At 39.1% G+C, this 17932-nt stretch overlaps 1 protein-coding gene and 1 long non-coding RNA gene across 2 annotated transcripts in view; one reads left to right on the top strand and one right to left on the bottom strand.

Moving 5' to 3' along the window:
* The window catches only part of aplp1 (amyloid beta (A4) precursor-like protein 1), a 46299-nt gene that overhangs the window by 8653 nt on the left and 19714 nt on the right, over positions 1–17932 (bottom strand). The window contains exons 2-6 of the mRNA XM_028470146.1: positions 8148–8327; positions 5537–5666; positions 2889–3001; positions 1301–1494; positions 906–1207 (exon numbers count right to left, since the gene is read on the bottom strand). Coding sequence (XP_028325947.1) covers positions 906–1207; positions 1301–1494; positions 2889–3001; positions 5537–5666; positions 8148–8327 — 919 coding nt within the window. The remainder of the gene's footprint in view (positions 1–905; positions 1208–1300; positions 1495–2888; positions 3002–5536; positions 5667–8147; positions 8328–17932) is intronic.
* On the top strand, positions 8254–10167 carry LOC114477711 (uncharacterized). Its single transcript, XR_003675752.1, has 4 exons — positions 8254–8412; positions 9425–9467; positions 9553–9655; positions 10040–10167. It is a non-coding gene; the product is annotated as an uncharacterized LOC114477711 (long non-coding RNA).

Below are 17932 nucleotides of genomic sequence, written 5' to 3'. Positions count from 1 at the left end.
AAATGTGTCAGGGTTACACTTCCTGGTTCAAACACTAGTAGGAGCTGCCCTGCGTACAGCAGATTTTACACAATGAACAACAAGCAAAACCAAAACAGAGAGAGAGAGAAGCCAATTTTTTTCTCTAATGAGGTCATTTGTCACCAAAGTTTGGACACCCTGATTCTGTATCTAAGAACCTGTTGTTGATTTTACTCTTCACTAAAATGTCAACATGGCAAAGAAAAATAAAAGTGTTTTACACCAGAACTGAACAAACCCATGTATATCATGTTAAAAAGAATGCTAAACAGTAACATTAAGTAAATCACTGCATACTGTGTAGAGCTTCCTATAATCCTCAGTAGGATATACATGTCTGTCTGGCTCTGGGACACATAAATGATTCAAATATAGATAAACAATTACTAAGATAGTGTAAAGGAAAAAGTAGAGAATAACAATACAGTTACAACTCTAAGATTGGACTATGGAACAGCAAGAGGAGCCGGGAGTATCATGATTTTTAAACGCAAGCAAAAAACGTATTAGTATCAGTCTGGCTTTTATGCAGTGCTTTATGGTTTTTACAATTTTTAGGGTTCTTAATTTTTAATATTTGTATGCTAATTTTAATGATTTATATTTTTTTAATTATTCCCTTCTCTGCTTTGTTTTTTAAAAATCTCTAACGCGTTCTTATTTTGTCATCTTTTTAATTATTTTATTAAATTACTTCTGTGCACATTAGTCTCTAAAGCTCTTTATCATTTTTTACTTTTGTCAAACACGTTAGCAAATTTCTGTGAAGCACTTTGATCTACAATTGAATTGGTGAGAACAGTGCTATATAAATAGTTGGATTAATTGACTTTCATTTTCCACGGCAACAAGGAGAAACACAAAATAAACATCGAGACACTCACGACTTTCTCCTTTCATCAGAGGGGAGGAGGTGGTGGGTTTGTGGCTGTTCTCATAGTAGTACGAGTCCAAGTAGTCTGATGTCTGGTAGGGTCCTGAGTCGATGGGGTATTCATACTCGTCTGGATCTTTCACCGCTATCGCCTCCTCTTCCTCTTCATCCGCTGCGTCCTCCTCATCCACTTCCTCTTCATCTTCTTCCTCCTCTTCTTCCATCACCTCATCATCATCATCCTCTTCCATATCCGCCTCCTCTACGTTTGTTTCAGGAAAGGGGCTGGCAGTGGGAGCTGCCACTTTGGTGCTGGAGGAAATAAAAAAAGGAGCAGAAGAAGTAAGGAGTCGTTATTTTTGACGACTGATGACAGCTTTATCCTACAACATCTGAATATCTTACATGGTGATGGCTTTCCCGCTGCTCTTGGAGGAGAGTGTCTGAGGAGCAGCAGGGACGTCCCTTTCTTCCGCCTCCCCTTTTCCACTTGAGGTTCCTCGACCTGGACAGCAAACGTACTCAACTCCCCGGAAATGGTCCCCACATGGTAGCAGCATCCCATAGCTGTGGAGCTCCAGATTGTCTGCAGTGCATTCCTGATGCAAGATAAGGGATCAGAATGAGTTGAATAAATCTAAGGTACTGCTCACAAACTCTAGCAAACAATGGAGTAGTTAAAAAAAGACTTTCTGGACTATAGCTTAGGGCTGGGCGATATGGCCTTTTTTATTATCTCGATATTTTCAAGTTATATCACGATACACGATGTATATCTCGATATTTTGCCCTTCTCTTGAGATGATGCTTTGATGCATACAATTGAACCAGAATGGCAATACTCGTCATTCATTGGTTGGTTTCCCCTAACTATTATAGCATAACGTACCTGTTAGTTCCCTTTTTCGGAGGCAAACCCTTAAAGTAAGGTATGTCAGTTAAAGTCACATGCCAAATGTTACACAGGGACCTTTATTAACAGAGGTGTAGAGAACAATATAATCATTTATTAAACAAATTATGTGCATTTGTGCACATTTTAAAAACAACTTTAACTGACCAAAGTGCTGTACAGTTTTTTTTAATTATTACAATTGACTATCAATTATTTATTTAATTCCTGCAGTTGTGAATTTATCAGATACTATTATCCAAAGTATTATAATACAAAAGTTACCACTACGAACACACGCACATGTGCGCGCACACACATGCGCTGTAATGATCGCCTTTGGAGGACTGTCCTTTTAAGGAAACCATGGTAACGTAAGGTCAGAGACCTGCTTACTTCCTGGGTTGTACTGAGCACATGGACAGAGCTTTATGTTACTTTTCTGTTACCGTCCCGTCTGAAACGACGTAGAAGCAGTGTTTGAGCTTCCCAACAATAAATGTGATGATAACGAGTTGTTTTGAGTCCTGTTTATAACGTTATCGATCCGCGGAGACCTCTGGATCTCTACAGCGCACACACACACTCACTCACTCCCGCACGCACTCATTCACTTGCAGACAGACACTCTGAAGACAAACCATTCCAAATTATTTAACCATTATTCTTTTTTTTACAAACCAAATCTTTGTTGGTGGACTCTGTCTCTAATGTTGTCACTGCAGAGTGAGTGGAGGAGGTGTTTCGTCAGCACGTGTGTGTGTTGAGTTTCACTCAGGGACAGAGCGGGAGAGATGCGGGGCGGGGTTAAGAAAGACAGAGGAGAAAAAGGCATACTGGCGGCTCTACAGAAGAAACTTTGAATGTTACATGAATTATATCGATATTACAATATAGTCCTATGCTACATCTCTTAAATAACTATATCGATATTTATTTAAAACTCGATATATCGCCCAGCCTTATTGCAGCTTTATATAAACTGTGCAGTACACCACCTACACACTGCTGCTTTCAAAGAGCTTTATTGGGGTTTCACGCTGACTGTGAACAAGGACATTATTTTGTTGATTTACTAACATAAATCCACCCCCCCCTCACCTCCTTGGCAATGTTGTGCCAGTACACGTAACTCTCACAAGTGTCCATCTGCTCCTGGTGCAGGAAGCGGCATCGGTCGGGCACCAGCAGGGCTTCACTCACGTACTCACCCTCTGCAGAGTGAACACAGTGTTTACCAACTGTCAGAGGATTAGCTTCAGTTTTATTTAGAAAACAAGACTCACTTATTAGTATGATCGAAAAACCGGGACCGTTGGTTCATGCTCAGTGTGCAACATTAAATCGTTAAATATACAATCTATAGCTGCACTCACAGATGTACACAATTCTTTTCCTGTTGCATAAATACATCATTGTGATATGTGGATCTTCTGCATCCAGAAATAATATTACAAGCTTTACAAAGTAACAACGTATTGTCTTAACAACAGTAAAGAAGAGGGACCAATGGGGACAGACATCTGTGCTGCACAATACATTTTATATTGGATTTTTCTTGTACATATATATCTTTATTACTTTTTAAATTATTAAAATTATCATACTTTTCTTTTCTTTGTTTTGTTTGGTATATGGTTTCAAATTAGTTGTTTTTTTTTCTTTGTGGCATCTAGTGTGGACAGCAAAGTAAGAATTTCATTGTACAGGGAAACACATTTCCTTACCGTGCACATGATAATAAACACTTTGAATCTTTGAATTCATCTGTAATAGACCTATTTGGCCCCCTAGTGTGTCCTAACATGTACTGCTACATGCATTTTTATCTCATTGTTGCACAGCACTAGATATCTGTGAGTTAACAGGTGCAACTTAGTTAACTTGGCACAGAAGCAGATATGAAAAACATATTTTATACATTAACAGGACTAAGAACAGGAGATCTGGACACAGCTATGATGATATGCAGTCATCTCAAACAGTACATTTAAACTGATTTGTAAAAGAGACAGTACAGAGTTAGTGTGTAAACAGTACCATTTCAGAAATATTAGGTTTGATTTAAGATGAAGAATATTTCACAAAACGAGAGCACTCAGAGCGCACAAATCTCAGCCAAGCGCCAAACATCCTGACCGTAGCACCATGATCATTCACACATTAAAGGATTAGCAGAAATGTATATCCCCAATAATAACAATACAGTAGTCCAAATGTATGGTACCACCATTTAAAAAAAAAAAAAACGAGGTTGTAATCCAATCTGGACGAAATTCAGTGGGATAACTGAGGAACCAACCAGACATAACTGAGTAAAAAATCATAAAGATCAGTCAATTGCGAACCAAGATATGAACGTTTGCCAACGATGAGAGATAGAGACTTTTAGATTTTTCAAACTGATCCAGAATCAGTATATGATGATCTGAATGCCCTCCAAAATGTAATAGAATCTTCCACGGTATGGTCTATTTTTGGTTCAAATTTGGTCAAAATCTGTTAAATACTTTCAACGTAATCCTGCTAACAGACAAACAGACAAATGAATAAATAAACTCTGGTAAGAATATCACCTCCATGGCAAAGGTAAGTAATGTTGTACATTTACTGTATTTGTGATTTAGATAACGCCTGAGTGTGGCTTACTGAGTGGTGGGTGCACCTTTTTGTGCCTGTGAATGTTTTTGATACACTGATTCATGGTGCATTCTGTATAATGAACAGCGTGTATTGACTGATTTGTTTGTTAAGTCAATGGCCAAAGTAGAGCACCTTCCATTTCATTTAGCAACAAATGTCCATTATTTTTTTATTTTGTGATGAAATCAGAGGGCCAAACTTAAAGACACACTGTGTAACTTTTGGCCACTAGGGGCACTAGACCAGTAACTTTCCCCGGCAAAGGGGGCCGAAAGGCCAGGGAGTAGGGGGGAAGCGCCACCGACGCTGGATGAGCACTGGGTCTGCAGCGGCGGCGGCTGCTCCTCCAGCCCATAGACTGTAGCCGCGGCGCGAGCCCAGCCCCGAGAGCCAATCCTTATCCCGAAGTTATGTATCTGACTTGCCGCTTCCCTTACTAAAGAATCCATGTTTAACTGAACAATCACGGCGATTAGTGCAACATTAACCCAACACAAAACTACCATATTGTGCTCTTTTGGCTAAACAGAGGCTAAACTCGTTTCAGCTGCCCACAGCAATAGCGCCGGTCAGGAAATGCCTGTATGTTGTGACGTTACGTGGGAACTATATATATAGCCAAGCCTGTGGTCGGCGGCGTCTTTTTAGCCTCCTCAGAAGCTGTTTTAAACTTTTTGCTTGCCTCGGCCATGACCAGGAGTCAAACAGGCGGAAAAATATTAGCAAAAGCCTTAACCCATTGAGTGTATCCGAGCACGTGGTCACGTGGCTGCCGTGAAGTGAAACATTCTCCAGGTCACATGACCTGGTGAAAGACGGTCGGTCTCCTCCAGACTTACATAGTCGGTGTTTCAAGAGAGAAGCGGCGCTCGGAGCATTGATACTGTCAAGTGCTGTATATTGGCCTGAGGAATAATTTAAAATAGCTCATATGGGTCAACTCTTTAGGTCAGAAAGTCCATGGTGTGCATTCAACATTGTGCTTAATGTGTCAGTCACTAAGCCAGAAAAGTACCAACAATCACACGAAGCCATAAAGTACATCCTGAGCAGTTTAATGAATCTTTGTCCTAATCATTAATAACAGTAGGGGGTGTTGGTCTTACCCAAACAGCGGTAGGGCACCACTATAAAGGGGTGCGTCTGGCAGTGGCCCCAACCTTTCTTGCACCAGGAGGGGATGGTGACGGGAAACTTTGACTCCTCTGTATGTGAGATTGGAAGCGTTGGGTACATCTGGGTACATGCAGGTAGCGACAAAAGTAAATATGTGGACAGAAAAGAGATGTGAAGAGCATCAGATTAGGAAATAGAAGAGGAAGAACATCACAGTCAGCCAGAATAACACATACAGCATATTCAATGCCATGTGAGGCATTTATTTGAAGCCACATTAGACACGGTGTGCTTAACTTTCAATTACCATTTTCATCTTTTATTATTCCCGCTTTACATCTGACAGTTTCTATTTAAAATTGAGACCGAGTACAAAGGCTTAACTTGACACTGATAACAAAAAGAAAAAAAAAGCTGTAACTGGACCACATTTGAAAGCGCATTAGAAATGCCCACAGCTTTGATATCTAAGCGAAAAAAAAAAAAAAGGAAGAAGACTGTGTAAACGCACTCTTGCATGCATGATGTGTCAGCAGATCTCATCACAGTGTTTTCATTCTAGTGGTTGCTGCAGCTGTCATTAACAGCCATGTATAATTTGGTCTCCAGATGGCGCTTGACTTGCTTTCCAGTAGCTTTTTAAACAAAGGGCCCCAAAGGGCCTGGAGAACATGTGCAGCCCTCAACAAGAAGTTGATGGAGAATAAAATTATTGACAAACAAACTACGAGCAAGTCTAATCAAATCAAATCAAATCAAGCTGTATTGTAATTTTGCCAAACATACATAGTAGTGCAGAGAAGATGAGAGTACGTTTCTCCAGGATCCAGTTAAAAACATACGTATATCCCATACTCCACATCTGCTCATACTCATACACACATCCCTGAGACGTTATTATAGTTAAAAAGTTATATAGTTAAATGAGGTTAACGGTCATATCTCAAAAGGGCCTTATTTGGGGGGATACCCCTCCCCATGGTTGACAAAAATACAGTTGTGTTTTGTTCAAAGTATGATATATAAGAAGTAAGAAAAAAAGGGCTGGGATAAACAATTATTACATATATAAAATGAAAAAAAACAAAACAAAACAACATACGAATTCCTTAACATTGCAATATATGTTTATTGCACTTCAATTCAAAATTCCAAAATAAAGTTCAAGTAAGAATATAAAAGTACAAAATAATGCATTCCGAGTCAGAGGTAGCACTCAATAAAAAAATAAAAATAAAAAGGCAGTGGGAGACGGCAGACTGTCATGGTTTCCTTCCTCAACCTACAAAATTTAAGATTTATATTGAAAACACATAGGCCTAGCTTACTGAAAAAAGTGCATCTTTTAATTCTTCATTCACATGTAAATAAAAACAACTTTAAGTAATACACTCTGCCACTCACATTTTTCTTAAACTCAAAATTCCAAATGCTAATACAGAAAGTGCTTTTCCAGCAAAAAATAAACTTCCCTTTTCCCTTGAGAAGTGTGTGTGTGTGTGTGTGTGTGCGCGTGCACGTGCTGCTGCTGATGTCACGGCGGGTGTTTCCTCCTTGTCTCGTCGACGCGCTGCTATCCGGTCACACCCAGGATAAAGGACGAGGGTTACGGGGAACAGCTACCTTCAACAAACGAGTGCGTGCCTTCATTGACTTGTACTTATTTAAACACGGAGTAGTCACTCGCGTTAGTTATCCTCCGGCGCCGCCATCTTTGTTTTGGTCAGACGACGCATCGGCGCACATATTTTGCGTTAATGTATTTTTTGCGTCGACGCGTTGTCCCAGCCTTGAAAAAAAAGATTCTTGTGGTCTCCGGAATTGGTAGCAGGGGTGTTTTTGAGCGCACTTTTATGATATACTGTACGTTGTAGATTTTTGCGATTTATCGAAAACACATAATTGTCAAATAAATTTACTTCAAAACATTTGTTTGTCATATTTGGTACCAAAATGTCAACAATGATGAGACACATCTTCAACAAAACAATCTGGGTCGCTTTTAACTCTCTTTTTGCCATCAGAGGACAAAAAGTGACAAAATATTTAGATTTTGAGAATAGTTTTGCACAAGTCAAGACTGTCGATAACATCTTCAATATTCACGGCAGAGTTTTGTTTAAGGTCTTAAAATCATCCCAGTCCATTCCCCAAGCTCATAAAATAAGACTTTTGGCAAGTAGAAACAATTATAGATTTTGAAGTGACTCAAATTGTTTTGTTGAAGATGTTTCACATCATTGGCGACATGTTGGTATCAAATATGTTAAAAAAAAATGTTTTGAAATATATTTATTTGATAATTACGGATTTTTGATCAATCACAAAAATCGTCACCAGGGTACATCGCTAAAAAATACCCCCGCCATCAATTCCAGAGACCACAAGAACCATCAGTGGTTTTTTGTTCTACCATACCAGAGTGCAGGTATAAAACAGCAGTTAAAGTGACCTTGTGAATAATAATTTCAAATGCTGAGACGAGAACCAAATTATAAATAATGTGCAGCATTTGTTTTTAAAAACTCTTCAAACATGTTAAGAGTCAAACATTATTGACTCCTTTGTGTTATTTTGGGTTACTGGTCAACAGTTCCCTACCTCCTGACAGTAGGACAGGATGTCGGTGGTCTCTTTGAAGCAGCCCTGGCGGCCCTGAGGATCAGGCTCCCATTGGCCAGTTTGTGTGTTCATGTGCAGGAGCTGATGGCCACAGAACATGGCGATCTGTGGCTCTGCCACCTGGCGGCTCGGTCCGTTCACTTCAGTCATTGCCAGAGCCTGCAGGGAGAGGAGAACGAGTCAATAAATACCCAGTGGCAGATATGATTGCATCTGAGGAGGATCTAGGGCCGATGGAACAAAGGTAATTTCTAAATGCACTCAGCAGACTAGTAATCCTATTGTAACAATGAGTAAGAGGAAAAAAAGAGAATGAGAAAAAGGCAAATAAAAGACGTTTTTAGTAGATTGCAGGGTAAATAAAACAATTAGAAATACATTTCAAAAGAATGCATTACTTCCTCCTAAATTTGAGTTGAAGTGAATGACTGAAAGTAAGACTCACCTGCAGTGAGGAATGATTGCTTGACTTAAATTGAGTAATAATACAATAAAAAAAGCACTTCAGTACATTTTTTGAGTTTACTTTTTTACTTTTAATTTTACCCAAATTCGTTTAAAAACGTTGTACTTTTTCAGTTAAGTGAATTAAAGTTTAAAGTTTATTTCCTACCAGGCATCACGTGCCAGATTTTTCTTTTTCATTTCTAAAATGCAACTGGTCCCACATAATGGTTTTCAAAGACAGATCCTAGTGTCAACTGAGACAGTCACAGATCCCATGTGGTAATATGGTTTTTACCATACCTTTTTTTTTTTAATTTTTTATTAAAATTTTTTTTTTTAATGATACTGTGTCTGTCCTGGCTTGAATCTTTAAATGTATTTGAATGTTATGTGGGGGGCATTTGCTATTTTATTGTACTTTGTACAATGACAATAAAATGATTTGGATTCTGAACTCTTGGCACCATAATTGTACATTTATTTTAAAAGAGGAAAACATATATACACAATATACTGTATAGTTTAGTATGCAATCAATTCCTTTAACAAATGAAATGCACTTGCATGTTTGTATAACTATCAGCTCATTGCTAAAATAAATAGTTTCAAGGCGTTATAATGAACTGTTAAAAATATACATCAATTATTGGACTTGCTACTTTCTACATTGCAGTTTTTAACTTAGAATACCTATAATTTACCTATACCTTGGAATATCTATATTTTATATTCTATGTTATAATATATACAAATTAAAAGTCAACCTGTACTTTTCTAAGCACTGGGATTACTTTTTTCACCACTGCCAGTGGTGTCACAGGCATCTGAAAAAGCAAGAACTGGAGGATGAAGGTAAAAAAACCCCGAAAATTAATTTATGTACAAAATATGAATCTACACGGATATGTTAACAAAGGCTCCCTTTCTCCACCTGCAGCGACCTTCTTGGATGTTGGTATTGATCGTGGGATATTTTGCCTCTGCCTGAGGAAAGGCCCATGGGAACCCACATTGAGGAACAAACAGCAGCCAGGAGTCAGGTGTTAATACGAGCTCATTGACCGATGTGCCACTTCACTACATTAACACACAGGACCGACACAGCAAGAGCCCAGGGAGGGATGAAGGAAGGAAGGGGGGGGGATTAGGCGGGGAGGAAAGAGCCCTATAAACAGCACAAACATAGATTTCCTCTACTTACACACACAAACAAAAAAACTAATCCACAGAATACGTGACATCCCCAGCTTTATACTAAAACTAAAGTTTGCTAAGGACACGTGCAGTGTGTTCAAGTTTATATAACCAGATGTGTTTTTACAAATACAATCATGCCATGTAATATACAAGAGGGTTTACCGTCTGACACCAATTTATCTCAGAGCCAATGCCCCTTGCTCATTCCCTTTCATCTGCACTGACAGATACAAAGATGGACCCACGGACAACAGGCAGGAGGAGTGACGCTGAGCCAATTAGAACCAAGATGCCCAAAGGGTGCAAATATAAAAGGGAAACATAGGGGAGAGTGATGCTTGATCAAAGAGGAACCTTGCTTTGGCCGAACCCAAGCTAAAGTGTTTGAAGTCCTAATTAAAATTCATGCTGACTTAAATAAATACATAAATCCTTCAGCGTAAATGTACAATAAATATAATAAGCTGTGAGTCGTCTATGTGTTATAATTATGCTTAAGGGAATTTGTGCTTTTGCTGCATGTCTTAGCAGGTTTCTTACAAATGATGGTTCTACTTAGTTATTGCTGCTGACCGCGTTCCAGACTCACATTTTCTTTCATTGGGGATTTATTAATGCTTTTATGAATTTTATTGGTGTGTTTGTCTCCTTCAAATTGTTGAAGGAGACAAACTCTTAGTTGGAGTTAAAAATATACTTGACAAGTGCCGTAGGGAAACTTGATCTAATGGCCTAATGGTTATGCTAAATGCCTGGGGGCCAAATCTGGCCCTTAAGAGCAGAGGTCCCCAATTGGTACCGGGTCGCACAAAAAGAATACACAATTTACATCATTTTCATTGCATTTATTATCTGAGCCTGAACGATGTTTTATTTTGGAAAAATACCAGATTCTCACTGCTACATCTGTCTATCCCTCAATGTGGACGCATGTGAATTTGCCTGCCTCGGTCACCGGCCAGAGCATCCCCTTTAAGCACATCTTAAAGGGGATGCTTCGGTTGGTAAATTACCGCTAAAGTGAAACCTCCAAGATAGCAAAGTTAACAAAAAACAAGCGTCTTTGCGCAGGGTAAAAGAGCCAGTCAGGAGACAGAAGAAGAGCCTACGACTTCAAAGAAAAAGAAAGCTGCATTTAACAGACAATACTAGGAGTCCTACTTGAAATATGGATTTATTACAACAGGTAGTACCAAGCCTGCTCTGCATAATATACGGCGACTGGCTCTCTAATGAGGCAATGAAGCCTTCAAAGATGTTTTGCCACTTGGAGACCGAGCATTCTGCATTAAAAGACAAGCCTTTGGAGTTTGTTGAACAAAAAAAAGTGAGAACATTGACGCTGCTAATGAAGTTGTATACACAGTGGATTCACGTTTATTATTACGTTTAGAAAATGACAGTTTTTTGGGGGGTTTTTGGCCACATTTTGAAGGCCGGTCCGAGAAAATATTGTATGACATTAAACCGGTCCGTGGGAAAAAAAAGGTTAAGGACCGTTGCGAAGGAGCATCAAACTCGGTCCGCATGAAAAAGTAAAAATGACAGAAAAACCATGAAACATTGAGTAAATTACCAACTAATTCAGTTGTATATCTCATACAAATACAAAAAAACTATTTAATTTCTCAATATTTGCAGAGCTCAGTTTTCCAGTTCTTATATCACATGACGGCAGTCATTTTTTAAAATCTGAAATTGTTGAAAGAATTCTCAATTTTTTTTTTAAATCTGGCCAATTTTCCTCAAATTATTCCACAAAATTTCCCCAAATTTCCAAAATCAGGTAAATTTCAGTGAAGATCCTGAAGGAACTGATATAATTACATACATTATCATTTATTATCATTTATACGTGGAAGTGCAAACCAGGGCACATTAGCTGAGTTTCCATTACCCTTGGAAACGTGCAAAACCTAAGTAGCGCATTCAAAACTGGTAATGAAACACCTGATTTTCGAAAAAGCACACAACTATCGCCAAAAAGTTTTTACGCTTTCATGAAGAGGTTTTTCAGGCTTTTCAATATTGAAATGTGTCGCAAAAGTGCCATGGAAACACTTTTTCCACAAAAACACATCACAGAACGTGACGTACCTGGTCACATGACCACTTCTCTCCGAGAAAACATGGCGTGGTACGTGTGAACAGAAGAGACCGGGATATTTCTTAGCATTTTGCTTTCAACTTATTACTGCCACATTAGATGTGAAACAACAAAGTGTTATAAGGAGATTCTGAGCATGCTCAAAACAACGTTCAATGGAAACACGTTCAAAGCGCAATTATACTTGGTCGACATTCAGAAATATTGCTTTTATTTTGCGAATATCTATAATGGACTCTCAGCTATTGATGTTGAAATTCCCCTTTTTTCCAACCTAAAATCTGTGGCCCACTTAAGCTCAAACTGGTCCATATTTGGCCCCTGAACTAAAATGAGTTTAGCACCTCTGTGCTAAAAACTGCTTCCCCTAAAAAATGTCCTTTTGCATCAAACAGTTGAGACTTTCCTCAAAGCTGTATTTCTTCACTGTATTTGGTTCATCATCGCTAACACATGGAAGCTCATAAAGAACTGAAAATGATTGACACGCTGTAAGACAAATTGAGGTGAATGCTGTTGAAGCTGCTAAAACAGTCTGTCTGAGCAGCTGCTGAGCTAATGTCTGAATAGATATATCTCTGGGTGAGTCGGAGAAGGTCAGTGCCTCAAAGCAGGAGGAAAAAGAGCGCACTTCCGGATATTTGAGAAGATAACCTGGCAGTTCCCCCTGGTCCAGCTCTCTCATTCTGCCTGCTCTTCACTACTGCACTTCCAGAAAATCAATGCTGAGCGACTGCAACTGTATCGCCACATTCTTCCTAATCAATAGCACTCCATCAGAAGCTTGAAGCCCTGAACCCCAGCACAGGACGCTCTACTAACAGTCAGACTCATGGTGGGACCAGAGCACATCTCCGTCGTGTAGTAATACTTTTCTAAAATACACTATTGTGAGATTTACCTCTGTTAATTAGAGGTGTAAAGAGTACAGATGTATCTACTCAAGTAGAACTACTGTTACGTGATTGAAATTGTACTCAAGTACAAGTACAAGTAAGTCAGACATGAAATACTCAAGTACAAGTAAAAAGCAGCTCAATTAAATAATACTCAAAGTAAAAGTTACTAGTTACTTTCACCCCTCACGTTTATTGTTGGTAATAAATCTTGCCACGGTTCCCTTACATACAGTAAAACATCTCATGTATAAACTTAAAAAGGAAGAAACCAAATCTTGCACAATTGGAGCTTAATTTATTTTCCACAAAGGCATCTGTATAAAATAAAAGGTTTGTCAAAATGTACAATTATTTTTTCAAAATTAAATAACACAAATTAATTCAATTCAAAATAATAAAAAAAAAAAATGACCAGGCTCTAAGTATAGCTAAATTTATGAATTTGCCAAATGTGCCATGTGGGTAACAACATAGGTAGAAAACCCCAACCTGAACCGAAGATCAGAAATGGCTAAGAATAAAAAATATATGGATAAAAAAAATTACTCAGTAATGGTTGGGTGTAGAAATGTAACAAATTAGTTTACTTCTTTTAAAACGGACTTAAGTACAAGTAAAATTACTGATTTGGAAATATACTAGTACCCATAAAAGCAACTTAATTACAGTAACGTGAGTACTTGTAATCCGTTACTTTCACCTCTGCTGTTGATGTTTCACTTCAGAACTACTTGTTTTTTAATTATAGTGTGAAGTTTCCACAGTTAGTCAAGATTTGGGCTGTCATGTCATCTGCCACTATGTTTTCTGAAGTCCAAAGTCCACAAACTTTACAGCACTTCATGCTGATTTCATTTTCCAGCAGGAACTTTTATTCCGCTTCAAAAATCTGTCAAAATGTAGTGGCTTTCTACAGGTTTACACACTTTATGCAGCTGATTTTTGCACCTTGGGGAGAATGTGCAGTAATACTGAAGGGTGTCCTGATCAAACATTCCAAACTCCACAGATCATATAGCAGACAGCCATATAATCCTGACAGCTCCCTGCAGGGACCACTGCATTGTTAATATTAATGATAAGGGGATATAAAGACATTGATAGAATTTCAACCTCTACATCTAAATTGTTGGCTCCGTTCGATTCATGGATATTTGATTAATTCTCTGCAGTGCCTATTCATCAGACTCTAGTTAAATCATCATGTGTACCTTTACAACCATGACAAGATACAGAAAAAAAGGTTCAGATCTGGTAAATCTAAATTTGTTTCGCTGCTATGTGCATGAGCATCAAACCACTGCCAGTCGGAGCAGCATTGAGCCATAGCAGTACATTCACATGTTCCCTCAGCATCCTCCATCCTGTTCTGATTAAATTTTCAGCACCTGTTCCACCCTTATGTTGCAGGATGACTTCATCCACTGTAATGATGCAATCTCTTGGCCCTGGCAGGCAAGCCAGAGCAGAGGACCCACAGTGAAAAAAAGCCCACCCATCAATTGTCACATTTACAATCTGCTGCCATACTGTACATTAAAGAAACATACCAGATGGCCCAAGATGCATAGCTTTAAAATGTCAGTGTCTTGAGGAAAATATTATGTTGTGTACTCAACTGCAGTCACTTGCACAAGAAGGGCATATTACATTTTTATTGCTTTACATTGAATCACTGGATCTGGCTCCCCACTTTGCTATTCTGTATGCACAATGCTAGTGCACCGATTTGTTTCTATTTCCTTTGTTTTGTCACATACTCCAAACCTGAGGCGTTTATCTGTACAAATACAAGATATTATTAGCTTATTATTACCTACAGTGATTGAAACATGCCTTGCTGTAACTCTGCATTTAAATCTTCTTGAAAATGAAAAATGAAAAAAAGGTGAGATTTATCGTTGCTGTCACCAGATGATTAAATCTAGACTCCACCTCCACCTCCACAGGATGTATCCAGGTAACTATAGAGGGCTTAATTCAGTGCTACTGATAACATCAATAAACACTATAATCACAGGCTTGTTTATTTATTTATTTTATATTTCTGTTTTTAATTTAGGTGTATGTCTATGAAGCTTGCATTTTTTAAAAAAAGTCTTAATTAATGTAAAAAAATTAACTAATTTTTTTTTTTTTTTTTTTTTTTTGCTAAAAACAAGACACATGTTTTTGCAGAAAGAAGCTTTTATCATTTCGGTGTTAAAAGCCAAGCCTGAATCATGCTACTGGGTCACGTTGACCGACAAAAGTTCTGCGTCTAGTGAACGCATCGCTTTGCAAATTTACTGCCATGTCGAGGGTTGTTGCATTGTTAGTGCATGTTTTCTAAATACTGTAAAGCTTATTAAAATGCTGAGACTCTTTGAAGTGCTGCGTGGTAAATGAGCGGTCAGGTGATGTGTTTTGATTAGCGCGAAATAGATGCACAAATGGATGCTGATTAGGTGAATCAAAGGCTGACCTCTGGAAAATGAATAACGACTAATATCTTGACTCGTTCTTGAGCTGTGTGGATGCACAGATTGGAATAGTGTCTGGCTATAATGAGTTTGGGGCTAAATCGGCTTCACCAGGGTTCGGACGCGTTTTGTCCGTATTCTGTTGGGCTCAATCTGAACTCTTGAGGCCTGACTACAGATCTCGTGGGTTCCTCTGATGGTTAATGTTTTGTATAGTCAGGCCTTGCTTTTTTGGTATCTGTAGCTTTTAAGTTTCCAGTTGGGTTCTGATCTTTGTAGACTCTTGTGTTTTTTTGTGCTTTTAGTTATTCCTGCTTGTGTCTTCCTTCCCAGTCTTGTCAGTGGCTGTGTTCGAAATGACACACTCTATACACTATACACTACAAACTCAATGAGTATATACTGTCTATTATATATTAGTATGATGACCAATGATGACCGTTCCTACTGAAGTATACAAAAAAACCTGAAGCACAATGAGACTAAATATCTCTGTTGATTCACTACCTTTGAAAGTTCTAAAAGCACTTTAAGCGAGAAAGTGATAAAAGTAGAATATCAACATGTGCTCATTTGATCCATAAACATTTTTGGAGACATTTTGGAGTTTTTCGGAGACCCGCCATTGCGCTACTCACAAAACCTCTGGTAAACTTCAAAACAAGAGCCCTATTTACAAAAGCGTTAAAAAATGAATGGAAGACAAGAAGAGATGCTTAGCCTGAAGCCGGTCCCAGGGCAATATTACATTCTGCTCGCAATGCATCATGGGACGATTGAGTATGACTAGTGTGCCCACCGTGCATACTTAAAAAAATGTCCCGATATAATATACATCTGGGTATTTCTCGCATACTCAATCTTTTTATACTATCTAATATGAACGAACTACATACTAAGCATCAGACTTAGTATGAGTAGTACGTAAGTATGCAATTTCAAACACAGCCAGTGTGTCTGCGCTGTAAGTGATTAGGCTCCCTCCTGTTTTGCACACAGGTGTGCTTCATGCTTAATTAGCCTAACGTACTATTCATCTGAGTGTTTGGACACAGAATATTTGCTGGTTCGTTGTCATCGACATTGTCTTGTCTACTACTTCAGTACAGTCAGGATTTGTTTCCCAGGAGGAATAGATTCCTTTTTTGTAGTTTGTCATTTTGAGTTTTATCATTATGGGAGCACACATCAACTCTTTCATAGCATTGCAGCTGATGCTGTGACATGGTTATTGTTTTACTGCAAAACCTCAGAAAATGCCTCTGCAGAGCAAAACAGTTGGTTGGTCCACCGTGTTTGACTTCTTCCAGTCCCCAATTCATGGAGGACTCGCATTCAGCATCATTTGACGTCACGTCTGCAGGACTGCGCGATAAAGTCGGACCACGAAATGCAGTACATAATGCAGCACACAGCCTGTTCAAGGCAATAGGGAGATATGTGTGTGGGTGGGCTCATTCTTTTTGGATTTGAACGCTTCATTACCCATTAGCATTAAAAGATTTAAAATGAATGCTTATTTTTTCTCTCAAATCCTGCCCTATAAACCTGGAATGGTTCTATGGACGCTACTCATGCCTCCTCGTCCTGCGTCTGGGTCCTCCGGCAGCTAACCGTGTGACAACATGGCTGCTGCTGTTTACTGCCGCCACCCATGGCGCATACACACCCATAGATAGCCTTTCTGAAGGCGTCATCCTTACATTTTTGAAACACGGGCACACATGCGGCCCCTCCCAAGCACGTCTTTGTGCTTCTCTGCAGCACAGATGGCAGAATAGTGGGTGTTTTCCTGCCACTCAGCCCCTCCTCCATCTCTATCCATTTCCCTTTGACACCGCCTCCCAAAGCACCGATGATCCACCCACATCCTGAGTATCTCTCATCTCTACCTCACAACACGGCTTTCACACAATGTGTGACACTGCTGCTTGGCCTCCCATTTCCAGACTACAGCTAAATAGGCAGATCGAATTAGGTGCCTTCATCATTGTAATCATGTTGCTTAATTATTCATAGGCTCCATCAGGCCTCTTCCTGATGTGGCATACAGTTATTAGAGTGAAGCAACATTAGTCCGACAGACTCTGCTGCTGCAGAAGGGACAAAGGATTAGCCAGGGTAGCACTGCACACTGACTCATTATCATACACTTGGACTAATGGCTAATTGAAGCCATTAATTTTCTATTCAGAAGTGAGTGGTAGAGTGGACATGCTGCATTGTGCTTTCCATATTCTTCTTTAGCTTCCTGCTTTTGTACCACATAACTATAAAATGACCTATTGAATCACCATCTGAATGCCCCATTACAGTACTTCATAACAAACCATGACATCAAAGGCTTTAGGTAGCAGACATGTGCAAACATCACTGGCTAAGCCAGGCGTCATCAGTTCAGATTACAGCAGTTCAGCCTCCAGCTGGGCACACTGGGAGCAGATGGCCCCATAATCACTGCAGTTCATCTAGGTCTGCAGCAGCACACTGCAGCCGCTCATATTTGATTTAATTTCAACCTAGAAATACAGGGTATGTCAAATGGCTGCACTGTAAAATACTGTAGACAACAGCAGTACTGACTGCAAAATGGCTTTAGTTACTCTTAGACTCTTGGCTCCTAGTTTATCTGACAAACAAGCAAACCATTTT

Source organism: Gouania willdenowi, chromosome 16 (genome assembly GCF_900634775.1).
Source record: "Gouania willdenowi chromosome 16, fGouWil2.1, whole genome shotgun sequence".
NCBI lineage: Eukaryota > Metazoa > Chordata > Actinopteri > Blenniiformes > Gobiesocidae > Gouania > Gouania willdenowi.
The sequence above is the reverse complement of the archived record's forward strand: the minus strand, read 5'-3'. Positions and strand labels throughout refer to the sequence as shown.